Consider the following 14,297-nt stretch of genomic DNA (forward strand, 5'->3'; position numbering starts at 1 on the left):
ATCTTTCTGTGCAAACACTGATGTCAAGGCAAAATGTAAAGCTAGTCTTAATGTAGCACCACCATTTCATGAAACCCTAAGAAACAGAGCAGCAAAGAGCGGGGTGCTCTTTTAAAATGAAGGCCCTGACATGCGTCAGACATTCACACCAGAAAATAAAAAATTGTTTGTCTGATATCTTTTTTAAAAAATGAGCACTTCATTTACCTGTTCTGTTTCTCTGAAAGTGATGAACTCGCACTGCATGGCTATATGAGTTCCGCTTATACTCCAAGTGCCTCAAAACTTCCAAAAATCACTGTAAGTTCCCCAAGTTGAGGGAGCCAGACAGGGGGACTTTTGCTATGCCTTTCCTATTTGCCAGACAGGCCGACTTTTGCTATGCCTTTCCTATCTGATCCTGTCTTAACAAAGGCTTCAAGAACCCTGGATTTTGGAAAACTGGGCAAAGCACTCTCTGAGAAAGAAAAGTGATTTTTATAACATCTTACATTAAAGAATACAATTATTTTCTCTATTGTATTCTTAAATCAGAATGAGCTTTCTAGGGCCAACCTGATTATGTTATGTGCCTGCATAAAATTCTTTAATGGTGCACTCAGAATAAAGTCCAAACTCATTACCATAAATTATAACTCCTTCAGGATCAGGCAACTGCAAGGCATCTGGCATTCGTCCCTCCTTTGGTACTTTCCTCCCTCCTTTTTGCCCGCCCACCTACCTCCCCACGACTCTGGGCCTGTCTCATCTCCCCTCTTTTTAAAGGACCTGGGCATGTTGTTTATTCTAACGAGAAGATACTTTGCCAGGCTGCCCTCCCCTAGCATCATTTAATTGCCACTCACACTCTCAGACTTTCCTCAGGGGAGCTTCCCTAATAGTGCCAAGAGTTTACTTCAACCACAGCCCCTTCCACGGTAATTATGATAATGTGTTTACTTCTCCACATCCTCTCCTAGATGGTGAGCTTCTTCAGGGGAGCAACCTTTTCCTTGTTTGGAGAATTTATATCCTGTAACCCATAGGTGCTTAAATCTGTGTTGTATGAATGTTAATGAACTGGCTTTCTCTTAAAGTTAGTGGTGTTTAATCTGATCAATCTCACACACACACCAAAGACATTTTTGCTTGTCTTTTTTTTTTTTTGAGATGGAGTCTTGCTCTGTTGCCCAGGTTGGAGTGCAGTAGCACGATCTCAGCTCACTGCAACCTCCAACTCCTAGGTTCAAACAGTTCTCATGCCTTAGCCTCCCGAGTAGCTGGGATTACAACAGGCACGTGCCACCATACCTGGATATTTTTTTTTGTATTTTTACTAGAGACAGGTTTCGCCAGTGTTGGTCAGGCTGGTCTCAAACTCCCGACCTCAGGTGATCTGCCCACCTTGGTCTCCCAAGAGGCTGGGATTACAGGCTGAGCCACTGTGCCCAGTCATTTTTGCTTGTCATTTAAATGGAAAAAGGGAAGAACTAAATTCTAAGGGTATTTCAAGTCGGTCATCTCAAATACAGTCAAGGCAGTCATGCGAGGTCATATTTCAAATAAACAGATGTGATCTATTAATGCATTATTCTAATAGGTAACTACTTACATAAATTCCACACAAAGTAGACATTCTATTTTCTGTATTATTACAGGCTTTACAAAGCCTAAACTTTTTTTAAGCCTAAATTTTTTACTCTTCCAAAACTTTTGCAGATTATTCTCCTACTTCCAGTAAGCATCTCCAAAATCAAGAAAGAGTAAAAGTAATTCACATTATCATTTGTTAATTCCAGAAAGTAATCAAGGCAGAGAAGTGAAAAACTGTTATACGTTTTAATGGTCTCATAGTATAAAGAGAAATGTAATAATGATAATTATACTTTGAAGTCAAGAGAATATTGAGAGAAAGAAACCCCATGTTAAGGCTATGCTGTAAAAATGCACTCCATAGTTATTTCCTTTAAATGGTAACAAATCTAACCCAAAGCTTGACTTAAGAGTTAAACTTTAATACCTGTTTATCAAAATCTAGTTACATGTACTGGTATTACTCATACATTCTCCAAACACTGATTATTGTATACATGTAGTTTTTAAAAAGCATGTTAATGATCAAGTAGGCTTTACTCCTAAGGTGCAAAGTGGTTCAACATATACAAATCAATAAATGTGATTCACCATGTAAACAATTAAAAACAAAAAACATATGATCATCTTGATATACACAGTAAAAGCTTTCGATAAAATCCAACATCTTTCTGATAAAAACCCTCAAGAAACTAGACATTATGACCAAGTCTTCAAAAGCAATTGCAACAAACCAGAAATTGACAAGTGGGACCTAATTAAACTAAAGAGCTTTTGCACAGCAAAAGAGACTATCAACAGAGTAACCAGACAACCTACAGAATGGGAGAAAATATGCACAAACTATGCATCTGACAAAGGGGTAATATCCAGAATCTACAAAAAACTCAACAAGCAAAAAACAAGTAACCCCATTAAAATATGGATGAAAGACATGAACTGACAAATCTAGAAATGAGACATACAAGTGGCCAACAAATATATTAAAAAAACACTCCATCACTAATCATCAGAGAAATGCAAATCAAAACTACAATGAGATACCATCTCACACTAGTCAAAACAGCTGTTACTAAAAAGTCAAAAAACAATAGATGCTCAGGAGGCTGGGGAGAAAAGGGAATGCTTATATACTGTTGGTGGGAATGTAAATTAGTTCAGCCACTGTGGAAGGCAGTTTGGAGGCTTCTCAAAGAACTAGAACAGAACCACCATAAAACCCAGCAATCCCATTACTGGGTATACATCCAAAAGAATACAAATCTTTCTACCAAAAAGACACATGCACTCGCATGTTCACTGCAGCAGTGTCTACAATAGCAAAGACATGGAATCAACCTAGGTGCCCATCAACAGTGGACTGGATAAAGAAAATGTGGTACATATACACCATGGAATACTACACAGCCATAAAAAGAATGAAATCATGTCCTTTGCAGCAACACGGATGCAGGTGGAGGCCATTATACTAAGCAAATAAATGCAGGACCAGAAAACCAAATATCACATGTTCTCACTTATAAGTGAGAGCTAAACATGGACATAAAGATGGCAACAACAGACACTGGGTACTACCAGAGAGGGGAAGGAGGCAGGGGGAAAGGGTTGAAAAACTAACAATTGGGTGCTATGTTCAGTTTCTGAGTGACAGGATCACTCATACCCTAAATCTCAGCATCACATACTATACACAGGTAACAAACCTGCACATGCACCCCCCTGAAACTAAAATAAAAATTGCAATACAAAAGAATAAAAATTTTAAAAAGTGCATGTTAATTTTTAATCACATTCAGAAACTTTAAAGGATCTCTTGAAAAAATGTTTAGAGCAAATCCATCACTGTGCCGAAAGAGTCACCCAGGGAAGCTCTCAGGATTAGTCTTCTGTATGCTCCCCACACAGTATTAAGGATCTAAGCCTGAAGGTACTTTAACCAAACTGGTGTATAAAAACACCATACAAAACCTTGCACTGGCTTAAAAAAAAGTCAGTACAGCAATTAATGTTCAGACTGTTACAGAGAGGAGTGAATGGACAAGGCCAAACATAACAACACAAAGACACCACGTGGGGCTCACACAGCTGCTGCATCATGCTAGACAGGGACTAGACAGAGATGGGGGCCTTAGATAAGTTTAGCGATTAACTATAGTAGATTTATGTCATGACATAAAGAGAAGTTACAACAGATAGATAAATTTCCCAAACTTTACAAAATCCCCTTTCCATCAGAAATATAAAATTTTCAATTGAAGAGGTCAAAATATAATTTGTCCTGTATTTCCAGTGAGTCATCTGCTTTCCCAATATTTAATACAGTATGTGTAAAATACGCTTCTATTAATACAGACAACATGTAGCTCAAAACAAACACTACAGTGACAGAAACAGTGTGATGAAAATATCACTATTATGAATTGGGTGATAGGCAAAGGGTCTAAGATAATTATGTTTAAGTGTTCAGAACATCTATGTATTTCTGCAGCTTCAATTACTCAGAACTATTTGAAAAGTTCATCTGTACGCAAACTACAGCAGCTGACATCTATAATTGGGGATATAAAGAAGACCAGAATGTTACCGGTTTCTTATAGATCCTTCCAAAGACAATCTCAAAAACCAGACATACAGGGTAATGAACTAGTTATATGGAGCTCTGAAACTAATCAAGCCATATTTGATAGAATTAGATTTGTTTATTATGAGTTACATAAGAGATACTGAAATAATAGATTAAGTCATTTATCTGACGTCATGAAATGTGAAATTAAAATAGATTCACCTGATGCTATGAATACTGATAAAAATTATAGGACCAAATGAGACATTATTTTCGTTTAAGTGTTTGTGGGTAAACTGCTTTGAGATCTGAATTTGGATTTTAAAATGTGTTTTTCTTGAAGTTATAGCTTTGTAAAGTGAGTTTATGAAGTCATAATTTTGTAAAGTGAGTTTACAAAGTTTGCCTTGTAATGTTAAATACATTCTCAAGCCTCCTCTCCTGTATCATAACTATTTAAAAAGTAGAATAGTACTAAAGAAAAGCAAATTTTTTTGAATACTATGACTTTAGGAACCTCTTTACTGTTTTGCTGAGTCTATTCTTGATTCTAGCAAAAATTATATGGGTATTTCAATCTGGGTGCTCTTTTTTAGTTCATTTTGTATCTAAGCAATATGCCAAATAAATAATGTGGCCAGTGAACTCACGATAGACTCTGATCAGTTCAGTTAAATTTTAAAAGAATGAACACAATCTCCAGAAATAACTAAGAACCTACTTTGTTCTGTTCTATTAAGTTCCTTTACGTTAAAGAACTAGTGCAGTTAGTCTCCAGTGTACTAGAATAATAGTACTTTCACTAAATCCATAGGGATGTATAATTATAAAATATGCAGTATACATGATATGTAGTATATATTGTGATATATACATAAAACGTATATCATAATAATGTGGGACACTTGAGTGATATCAGACTTAGAGGATACTAAAAGCTAATCATTATGATCTCAGGTCTTTTCTAACTTATAAACAAGGATGTTTCCTGATTTCATATTATGCTTACCACTTGGAATCACAACTGTGAAATATACTGGAGTTTTCAAACTGTGTTCTACAGAGCTCAAGGGGAGAAAAGAGCAGCAGAGGAGCAAGGGAGGTAGGATTTAAGAGCTTTGCACCCTCACCCAAATCTTACTCCCTCCACATTTATGCGAGACCTCAAAATATAAAACTGTTAGGTTTGGAGTTGAAAAGTAGAGATCTGCCACTAACATGCACTCGTTACTGGAAAACAAGGAAAGCACCAGTTTAACATTAAAAAAGATATTTCAATATTTCAAAGAGTTCATGACACTTGTATCTCAATCCTTCAGTGATCTGTGTGAACCAATTATAAAGCTATACATGTCCAAACATATTTTTGCAAATTATATGCAAAGAAAATGACCAGTCGTGTCTAAAATAGATTTAGAGCCAAAAAGAAAAAGAAAAACAAAAGGAAGCATTATCCAGTAGAAAGTCTCTGATGCTCACTTCCTTTCTGAGACCCACATCACAATCACAGCCCTGCTGCCTGGGCAGACTGGGTCGTCGTGGGTGTGACACACATAGACCAATCACATAATCTCTAAGCAATCTAAAGTGAGTAAATAATAAATAAGGCAATGAGAAGCTGATGCAGAAGCTGCAAGGGCACATAAAAAGGAGCTAGGAGGCAGAATTGAGGCCACAGAAGGGGAACATTGGAGGCCAAAGCTCTTGGAAAGCAAAATCCATTTAAGTAGGGGATACAGAGTAAGAAACAGAAAAGAATCAGAAAAGAAAACAGAAAAGAAGGTAAGAATGTGAAAGAGAACAAACCAGATGCAAAGATTTCCTGTAAAACAGAAATGCACAGAGAGAGCAGAACACAGCAACAGTCCCCTGGAATTGCCTCACTTCCTGATAACCTCTTTGTTGAAGGAGGTTAACCTCCTATTGAAACAAGGAGGTTATCTTTGCTTACAAACAAAATCAAATCCTTTTTCTTAAGATACTCTGAGCCTCAGTCTCTTTTCCTCACAACCAGGACTTAATTAGTACTATTAATGATCTAAGCCCAGGTTAAGGAGAAACTGACACAAACATTATGCGATCTTAAAAAGCTACATATAGCAGGAGAGTTTTCAAATGTGCTGAAACACCCTTAGGTAAGCCAGATATTGTATCATCCATCACATTTACATTTACACAAATTTACTTGGTTGTCAAGATTAAGCCACACTAACAGCATAGTGCAACAAATCAAATTGTCTGTGTTTTAACTACTTAAACCCCAATTTTAAAAACCTGGGTAGATATTACCCAATTTGGCTGAACAGTTTCCTTTACAGACTTCTTAACAAACTATGTTACCTTAGAACTTAATGTTACTTATGCAGGCCAGCATGAAAAAAAAAAGATAGACTAGAAGCATTTATTACCCCAGCAAAGGCAAAGTAATTCTTAAGAAGTTGTTATAGGAACAGAATGGAAAGATTATACAGTCTCACTGTTCTTAAATAATTATGTCAAATACATTAATAATCTTAAGTCTGATTTGATATTATATATTCTAGAGAAGAGGTTACTAAATAGCAGCTGAAGGCCATTATCTAGCTTGCAGAAGTGTTTGGGTTGGCCTGCAATATTTTCTTAAAAATAATTAAATTAGTTGACAGAACTTTAAAAATCGAGAGATAATACATATAAAATCTGAAATCTCTGGCTTCTCCTGAAATACCAGAAGATTTGCCTGAATGGGTGCATCACTTCACAAGTCAACAAAGGATTGTAGCCGAGTAGATTAGTTACTCCCATTAGATGGGGCTAGGGCAGTCCAGTTTCTTCTAATTCTCCCCAGTTGTCCGCTCACCCTATGAGTATTTTAGCTTGTAACCTCTGCTCTAGAGATAGGAGACTTATAAATATCACCTCACATCAACATGTGATATAGAAACTGTTAATTTATAAATGGCAGTACTGCTTTGCTTAAATAAGTTGATGGCTATGGAACTATGAAATATTTCAGAATTTCTAGTCCAAATTCTGTTTTGGATTTAATGGCAGTTAAAAACAGATCTAACTTGGCACTCCCCAAGCCTTTTACTTTGCCATGCTCTCCTTACCTTTTCTGTCTGGCTTGAGGTTCCTATCCACGGGGGGTGGTTCACAGTCTGCAACAGGAACTGGCCTTCTGGGAGGGGTTTTTGGGCTGGACCTGAAGCCCATATGAGCAGGAGGAGGAACTTGCATTCCAAATGAGGAAAAATCAAATGTTCCTGGAGTCATTGGCACATAATTGGCTTCCTGAATTGGTTCTGTAAAACTGCTGGAATGTTGTCTTGGTGGTGAATTGGGATTCATTGGGACGTAATTTTCATCCAGTTCTTCACTTGAAACACTTCCCACTGTCAACACATTTTTGACTTTCTAAAACACATATATATTTATTTTAATAAACAAAAACTCTTCTCACACATGAAACCACAATTGTAAGTCAAATCCATTCATATGGATCTCAGCGTACTTTTATTTCATGATATCACTTAGTCCCATGGCACTAATTATGAAGATTTAGACAATGAAATACACTTGATAATGCCAAGGTCAATTATACTTACAAAATGGTTATGGAAGCCTTCAAGTGAACTAGATCTATCACTTGGAAATGTCCGTGGAATATCATAGCAGTCTTGAGAACTAGTATCTAAAATAAAGAACAAACTATCAACATTTCTTCCCATCTTTGCCAGCTCTCAGGGTCATTGGGATGACCTATTCTCTTTCTCTCATTATACATATGCAGACACATATGCACACACATAGATTTTAAAAAGGATGCTCACAGACTTGTATCTTGAATCGGCATATTAAACCACTAGAAAATGCAGACACTCACTCATATGCTAACCAACACCAATATCTAATTTTGAGTGTGAGTGAATGTCTAAGTCTGGGATAAGATAGGTTATCTAAAGATGAAGAGAAACACCTCTATTTTCTCATTGTTTGCACCACCTTGGACCTAACTTACATTTCACTAACTTATAACCAGGTTATACAGTCACTTCAAGAAAGGAGTTAGAAATTGTTATTGAATGCTGAAATAAGTACTGATTTAAGTAGTAATCATAGATACATTAAATATTTATCTTGGAGATAGCTGGGGAAAAGTCTACCACAAAATACAGAAATTTTAGCACATAGTATTTAGAATATGTGCATTAAAAACTTTAGCTTTCTATTTTTAGGACTTTGAGAATCTCAGAGAATCACCCAGACTCATTTTCTCTTCTCCTCTCAAGGTCTGTAACTTTTGGTTCAGACTCTAGGAGACAGTATAGGAAAGTATACTCACTAACAATTAGTGAAGTGAGTAGTGATAAGGGGAAAGAAGATTCAGCTCTTTAAACACAAGTAAAAATCAAAGAGAAAGCAGAATGGCTTGACTAGAACAGAATATCACCTGTTAGACACAACACAAAAACTGCTTACATAGGAAGGAAGGAAATAGGGCTCAACAGATGTGACTTAGAAGCGGCCATAATGGCACACAAATACAGGAAAGGGTATGACTCGGAGAGGCTTTGTGGCTGGTCCATTTCCTGCGCTTCTGTCCCAACAGAGGGCCTATCCACCCAGGATTATAGAAAGTGGGAGAGAGAAGGGCACACTTCCTGAGGCAGGAAGGCATTACTAAGGCCATACTTCTTCAGGGATGAGAAACTCCAACTCTCTTTTCCTTCCAGCAGAGCATGAATGCACATATACCCTTCCAGGTAACTGTAGAGCTGAAAAAAATGGACTGTATTTTGTAGCATAGTATATTTAACTACACTTAAAAGAACAAATATTCAGAAAAATCGATTTTCTATCATTAACCTCTAATAGAGAAGAAGTCAACTAGAGCTGACCTTTTCGCAATTTGTTTAAATCCACAGTGGAAATGGTATTACTACGTGATGGCGGCATCCCTGCTGTAGGGATACAGTAACTATTGTCAGTGTCTGAGGCGGTGCGTGGGATACTACACGTTTCCACAGGAGATCGGTCATGAGCTGGATGTGGTTTCGGTGGCCGAGGTGGAGGAATATCTGGAATAGTGTCTAGCTTTGATGTCTGTCCCAAGGTTCCTTCTGGAAATGTTCGTGGAATCTGATAAGTATTACCAGGTGTTGGAGGAATGTCATAACTAATAGATACATGCCTCATTTGAGTCTCTACACTCGATGTCCCAGATGGGGTATTAAAAACATAGAGTTCTCCATCTGCTTCAGTACTTGACGGAGACACCTTTGGTAAAACATCATGGGAATAACTTCTGGGCAGGTTATAAAGGCTGGAGTCAACTGGAGCAGATGTGGCACGTGAAGGTGGAGAGTCGTATATCATTTGCTGCTGAAAAAAGCCATTCATTCCATGTTTGCTCTGGGAGGAAGCAGGATTTTTATGAGAAGGGACGTTATCATTGCAGTCTGTTTCAGAAGAGGTGGATTTTGCAGAATCAGCGTGTGTTCTAAATAAAAATTGTTAATGACAGAATAAACAAGGTGAAGACTAAGAATACACTTTTTATAAACATATTTATAGCTTAGCAATCAAAAGATAGGGCTTTTCTCATTAGATTTTTCGTGTGATCCATAGGATTTAAAGCACAAATGTTCTTTAGCTTTTATGATTATACACCAGACAACAAAACCGCCACCACAAAACCAACAGAAGCATTCTCTCTAATTCTGTCCTATATCTGCCCACACCCCCAACTCCACCTATTAAATTTGCACATAAAAACACAATCCCTGAAGCACTGGAATTAAACATTACAAAACTCTGGGAAAAGTAAATGATTAATGCATAGACACAAGGAAAAGCATTTCCTCTGAAGAGCATGCAAAAACCTAGTGCTAGTACAATTTATATAGTTGATCCATTGGTCTTAAACCTCCCCGTGGCAAATTTGTTGTTCTGTAAAATTAAAAGTCTAATGATTACTTGGTATTGAATAAGGTCAATGTGACTTACAAGAAGGTGACATCTAATTGTTTTTCACATATCTTCCTTTCCACTACTTTTCTTTAACAAACATTTAGCCAACATTAAAGAGGATCGAAATACACGATACAGAGTTAACCAACTCCAAACAATAACTCACTTTGAGAAATCTCATTAAAGTACATTTATGTACATTTTCAGTCTCTGCATTTTGAGGTATCACAAAATTTGCGTATATGACAAGATGAAGCTAACAACACAAGCACACTCTCACTTCCTTAATGCTAAACAAGATACCTGAACTACTTCTGCATGTTATCCAAAGTCCTATAGGAATTTAAACAATATTTCTTTAAATAACTATGATTTTTTTAAGGGCTTACCTTCCCTGACTTCTTAGTAACATCTGGCACTATGCACAGTAAAGTCTCCCCCTTTACTATCAGAAAACCCACACTGTGCCACATTGTGCTTTTGTTTTCTCCATCTTAAAAACATCTTAAAACCCTCCATTTTAAACCCTTCTCCCTCGCTGATTACTTTCTTGTTTCACTTACTGGCTCCTTCCTGTCTCTCTCCCAGGGAATGGCCAACAGAGATCAGTCCTAACCTTTTACCACACATGCTATTAGAGATCATCCTCCTTTTTCAGAACTTCATTTTCTTCTCTGAATGCTGACAACTTCCATCATCTTACCAAATTCCAAGTCCCATGTTCTCAAACTAATATTTCTACTTGGTTACTCCAGTATTACCTTGCTTGTGTGCCTCAAATTCAAATCCATTTACTTAAGTTGACTGCTTTTCTGGCTTGCACTGAAAAAAATGACTTTATCCAGATTCCCTAGGCTCAAAACGCAATCAGCTTGATTCCTTCTCTTTGATCTCCAGTCATGCAGGCACCGAGCCCTTCTTCTTAGCCACGTATTTATTATTCCCTTGCTCTATTCCCATTGCCACAATCCCAAGTTCAGGTCCCTGTCCCTGCTGAGATCTATATGACTGAACCCTCCTTAGTGGAATTTCCTCTACTCTCTGCCTCTTGCAATCTATTCATGGGGCCAGACTTCCATAAGATCAATATTTTCAAAACACAGTTGTTATACCACTCATGTATTCAAGAGAAAAACCTAGTAAGGGCCCCTACAGGGTGTGGGAACTATAAGGCCTCACACGAATCCACGCGACACTGAGGCTACTAATAACCTGGCTCCACCTTCGCCATCCTATCCTCTGAGATGCTCTCCTCCTCATCATCTTCCTCCCACCATGCTCACTCACATCTTTCCTTTCCCTCAAGCTATTTTTGCACAAATTACTAATGATTTTCTTCTCTTCTCTCACCAACTAGGTGTAGTTCACATCCTATTCTTCCTATGAAGCTTTTATTTTCTCCATCTTAAAAACACTTGCACTGTCCCTTTGTGGAATTTCTAATGCGCCTATGCATATTCTAAAATTTGTACTTCATTTAATTCAAATGCAGAGTTAAGAGAAGCTAGAGGAATTATGAGTAGTAAGTAAAGCTCCTTGCTCTGACTAGCTTACAGTTAGTGAAGAATAAGTAAAAACATCAAGCCATTTCTAACACTGGGATAAAACAAGATATGAAGGCATAACCGGGATACTATAAAAACCCAGAAAGATATTTAACCTAACTTGGGAGTTTGAGAGGAATGCTTCCTATGCAGAACAAACAAGAGTTTGCAAGGCAACTCTGGTATATTATCTTCATCTCTAAATATTTAATGCTTGCATGTTTTCACTTAACTCTTACTTGTAAACTCCAAAGGTGACTATATCTGAGTAGACTCTATTTTATATAGTTTGTACCTTCATAGTACCTAGCATGATATTGGGCACATAGTGGTTACCTCATAAATATTTGCTATATAACTGTCACTTTTGCAAAATATAGATAGCAAAATACATCTGGGTGATGATTTTGAGCATAAGTTGTACTGCAAGAGGAAAGCTGTGATACCAGTGAAATTATGAAATACCCTATATAAAAATAAAATATAGAACTGTCACTCAGGGGTTGGCTTCTAAAAAGTTGCTACTGAAAAATAATTGTGAACTTTTATAAAATAAAATATTAGTTAGTAGCATAGGTAACAAAGTTGCCAGTGTATAATTTTTAAATACTCACAGCAAACAAGCAAAATCAAGTTAGAATTTGATATTAACAAATGTTGATTTATAAATTTTTTTCTGCTCTTACAGGTAAAATCCCATTACAACAAATACATAGAAATCCAGCTTTGGAATGAATGTGAGCTGTTTCCATCATCTCAGGGCATGGTTCAGAGAAACTATTTCGTGAATCTTAACATATTCTACATCAAAATTTTTGAACAAGTACTTTGTCTGATCCTAGTCCAGTAATAATCACTTTCTGCATTAAAAAAAATCTTTTTGTCATAAAATAATGCTTAAAAACTATAATAATCTTGTTTTAAAAAACATTTTTCATGTCTATCAAGAAATACAGTCTCTATCCAGACCCCAGCTGATTAATACATAAATAAAATATACTCAATTGCCTGGTATCACTAATTGTCACATAGCTATTAATGGCAGAGACTGGCCTCTCAATCATTTTTCTGCTCCTTTTAAAAACAGTAAAACAACTGCTTCTTGACTCTTTACTGCCTTAACTCTTCCAACTATTCAACGTCAAGGAATAAGGAGGATCCAATTAAAATGCCTTATAGCTTAGAAGAGGAAAGGGGTGTGGGGGCAGGGAAGGAGATGGTAGAGAAACCAAGAATTTGGGACAGGCTTGATGATTCCTTCAGTCAAGTGCTGTACTCCATATACTTCTTTCTACTTAAAAATTTGTAAAGGGAGGCCAAGTGCAGTGGCTCACACCTGCAATCCCTGTGCTTTAGGAGGCTGAGGCGGGAGGAATACTTGAGCCCACGAGTTTGGGGTTACAGTGAGCTATGAGTGTGCCACTGTACTCCAGTCTGGGCAACAGAGCAAGACCTTGTCTCTTTAAAAAAAAAAAAAAAAGTTAAAAAACAAAGGGTAAGCTCTGCTTCACTGCTAGATATGAAGACTAAAAGTTTCATAATTTTTTAGGAATATATTTGATCAAATTTCACTAACATCCAATTTGTATATTCCATGGAATTTGCTATATCGGGATTTTACCTGTATGATTAATTTCTCACACAGATCCAAACCACCACAACACACTCACTGCAATGGAATCGTTTTGCTTTCAAAATCTTCTAGTAGAAGGTATTCCTCTCCTTCTTCAGAAACAAAAGATGACCCTTGGCTGGTTTACAATCACATAAGAAATGGAGCAAGATCACCATTTATAAATCAGTGAAATCTGTTAAGCAAGTAATACTGTGAGTCTGTAACAAAGACTACAAAATAGTAGACAGACTTCCAAAAGAGCCTTGTAGGGAAAACTGCTCTTTGTTAAAGATGGCAGAGATTGTGTCTCCTGGATACAATCTCCTGAATATCAGAAATCAATAGGGGAATGTAAACCTGAAATATAAAGCCTAAACATATGCCTATACAGATGGTTTCTTTCAAGCCTGCAAGTCAAAATTTAAAAAGTTTAAAAGGTAAGAATCTTAATGTGTACACACAAACATACGCCTCTGTCTATGTCTCTCTCACACCGGCATGTATAATTTACCTGGTGGGTTCGGGTTTCTTGCTTTGACAGTTGATAAGCAACAGGTAGTCTTGAGGATCCTCCTGAATGCCAAGAGTTTCCAGGTGTGGTGGAACATTGATTAGCTGATATGGAGGAGGTAGAGTAGCAGAGGATGAATCCGCCTGGGTGGATGGTGGTGCTGTATTTATAGCTAAAGGTAAATCAGCTGGTGCTTGTAAGGAGCTGCCAGGTGGCTTTACAGGATCTGCAACACAAAGTTAACTATTACGTCTATCACAGTTAAAGAATTTTTGGAAAAACAAAGCTACTTTGGAGACAAACTGTTTCAACACACAAAAACAGAATAAATCATGACAATGTCAGCTAAAAAAACACTACCTAAATGGCGACCTTTATACAGCAAGTATTTTTTATTCTTGTCAAAGAGATCTAAAGAGTAGGACTCTCTCTATATTCCAGCTCCTCTAAAAAAGCCACGGCTAACCTTGCCTTGAACAGTCTTCAGTTTTGAGGCTACGAGAAGGAAGCTGTTCTACAACCTTAGTGGAAGAGAAAGAT

General features: G+C 37.1%; 1 protein-coding gene across 4 annotated transcripts in view; it reads right to left on the reverse strand.

The window, feature by feature from the left end:
• GAB1 (GRB2 associated binding protein 1) overlaps nt 1–14,297 on the reverse strand; it is a 129,981-nt gene that overhangs the window by 19,085 nt on the left and 96,599 nt on the right. For 2 of the 4 annotated variants that reach the window (XM_050791090.1, XM_050791088.1), the window contains 5 exons: nt 13,758–13,983; nt 13,302–13,382; nt 9,016–9,617; nt 7,723–7,808; nt 7,228–7,531 (listed from right to left, as the gene is read on the reverse strand). In XM_050791090.1, coding sequence (XP_050647047.1) covers nt 7,228–7,531; nt 7,723–7,808; nt 9,016–9,617; nt 13,302–13,382; nt 13,758–13,983 — 1,299 coding nt within the window. The remainder of the gene's footprint in view (nt 1–7,227; nt 7,532–7,722; nt 7,809–9,015; nt 9,618–13,301; nt 13,383–13,757; nt 13,984–14,297) is intronic. The other 2 variants (XM_050791091.1, XM_050791089.1) reach the window with 1 other exon arrangement.

The sequence above is a fragment of the Macaca thibetana genome, chromosome 5 (genome assembly GCF_024542745.1).
Source record: "Macaca thibetana thibetana isolate TM-01 chromosome 5, ASM2454274v1, whole genome shotgun sequence".
Taxonomy (NCBI): domain Eukaryota; kingdom Metazoa; phylum Chordata; class Mammalia; order Primates; family Cercopithecidae; genus Macaca; species Macaca thibetana.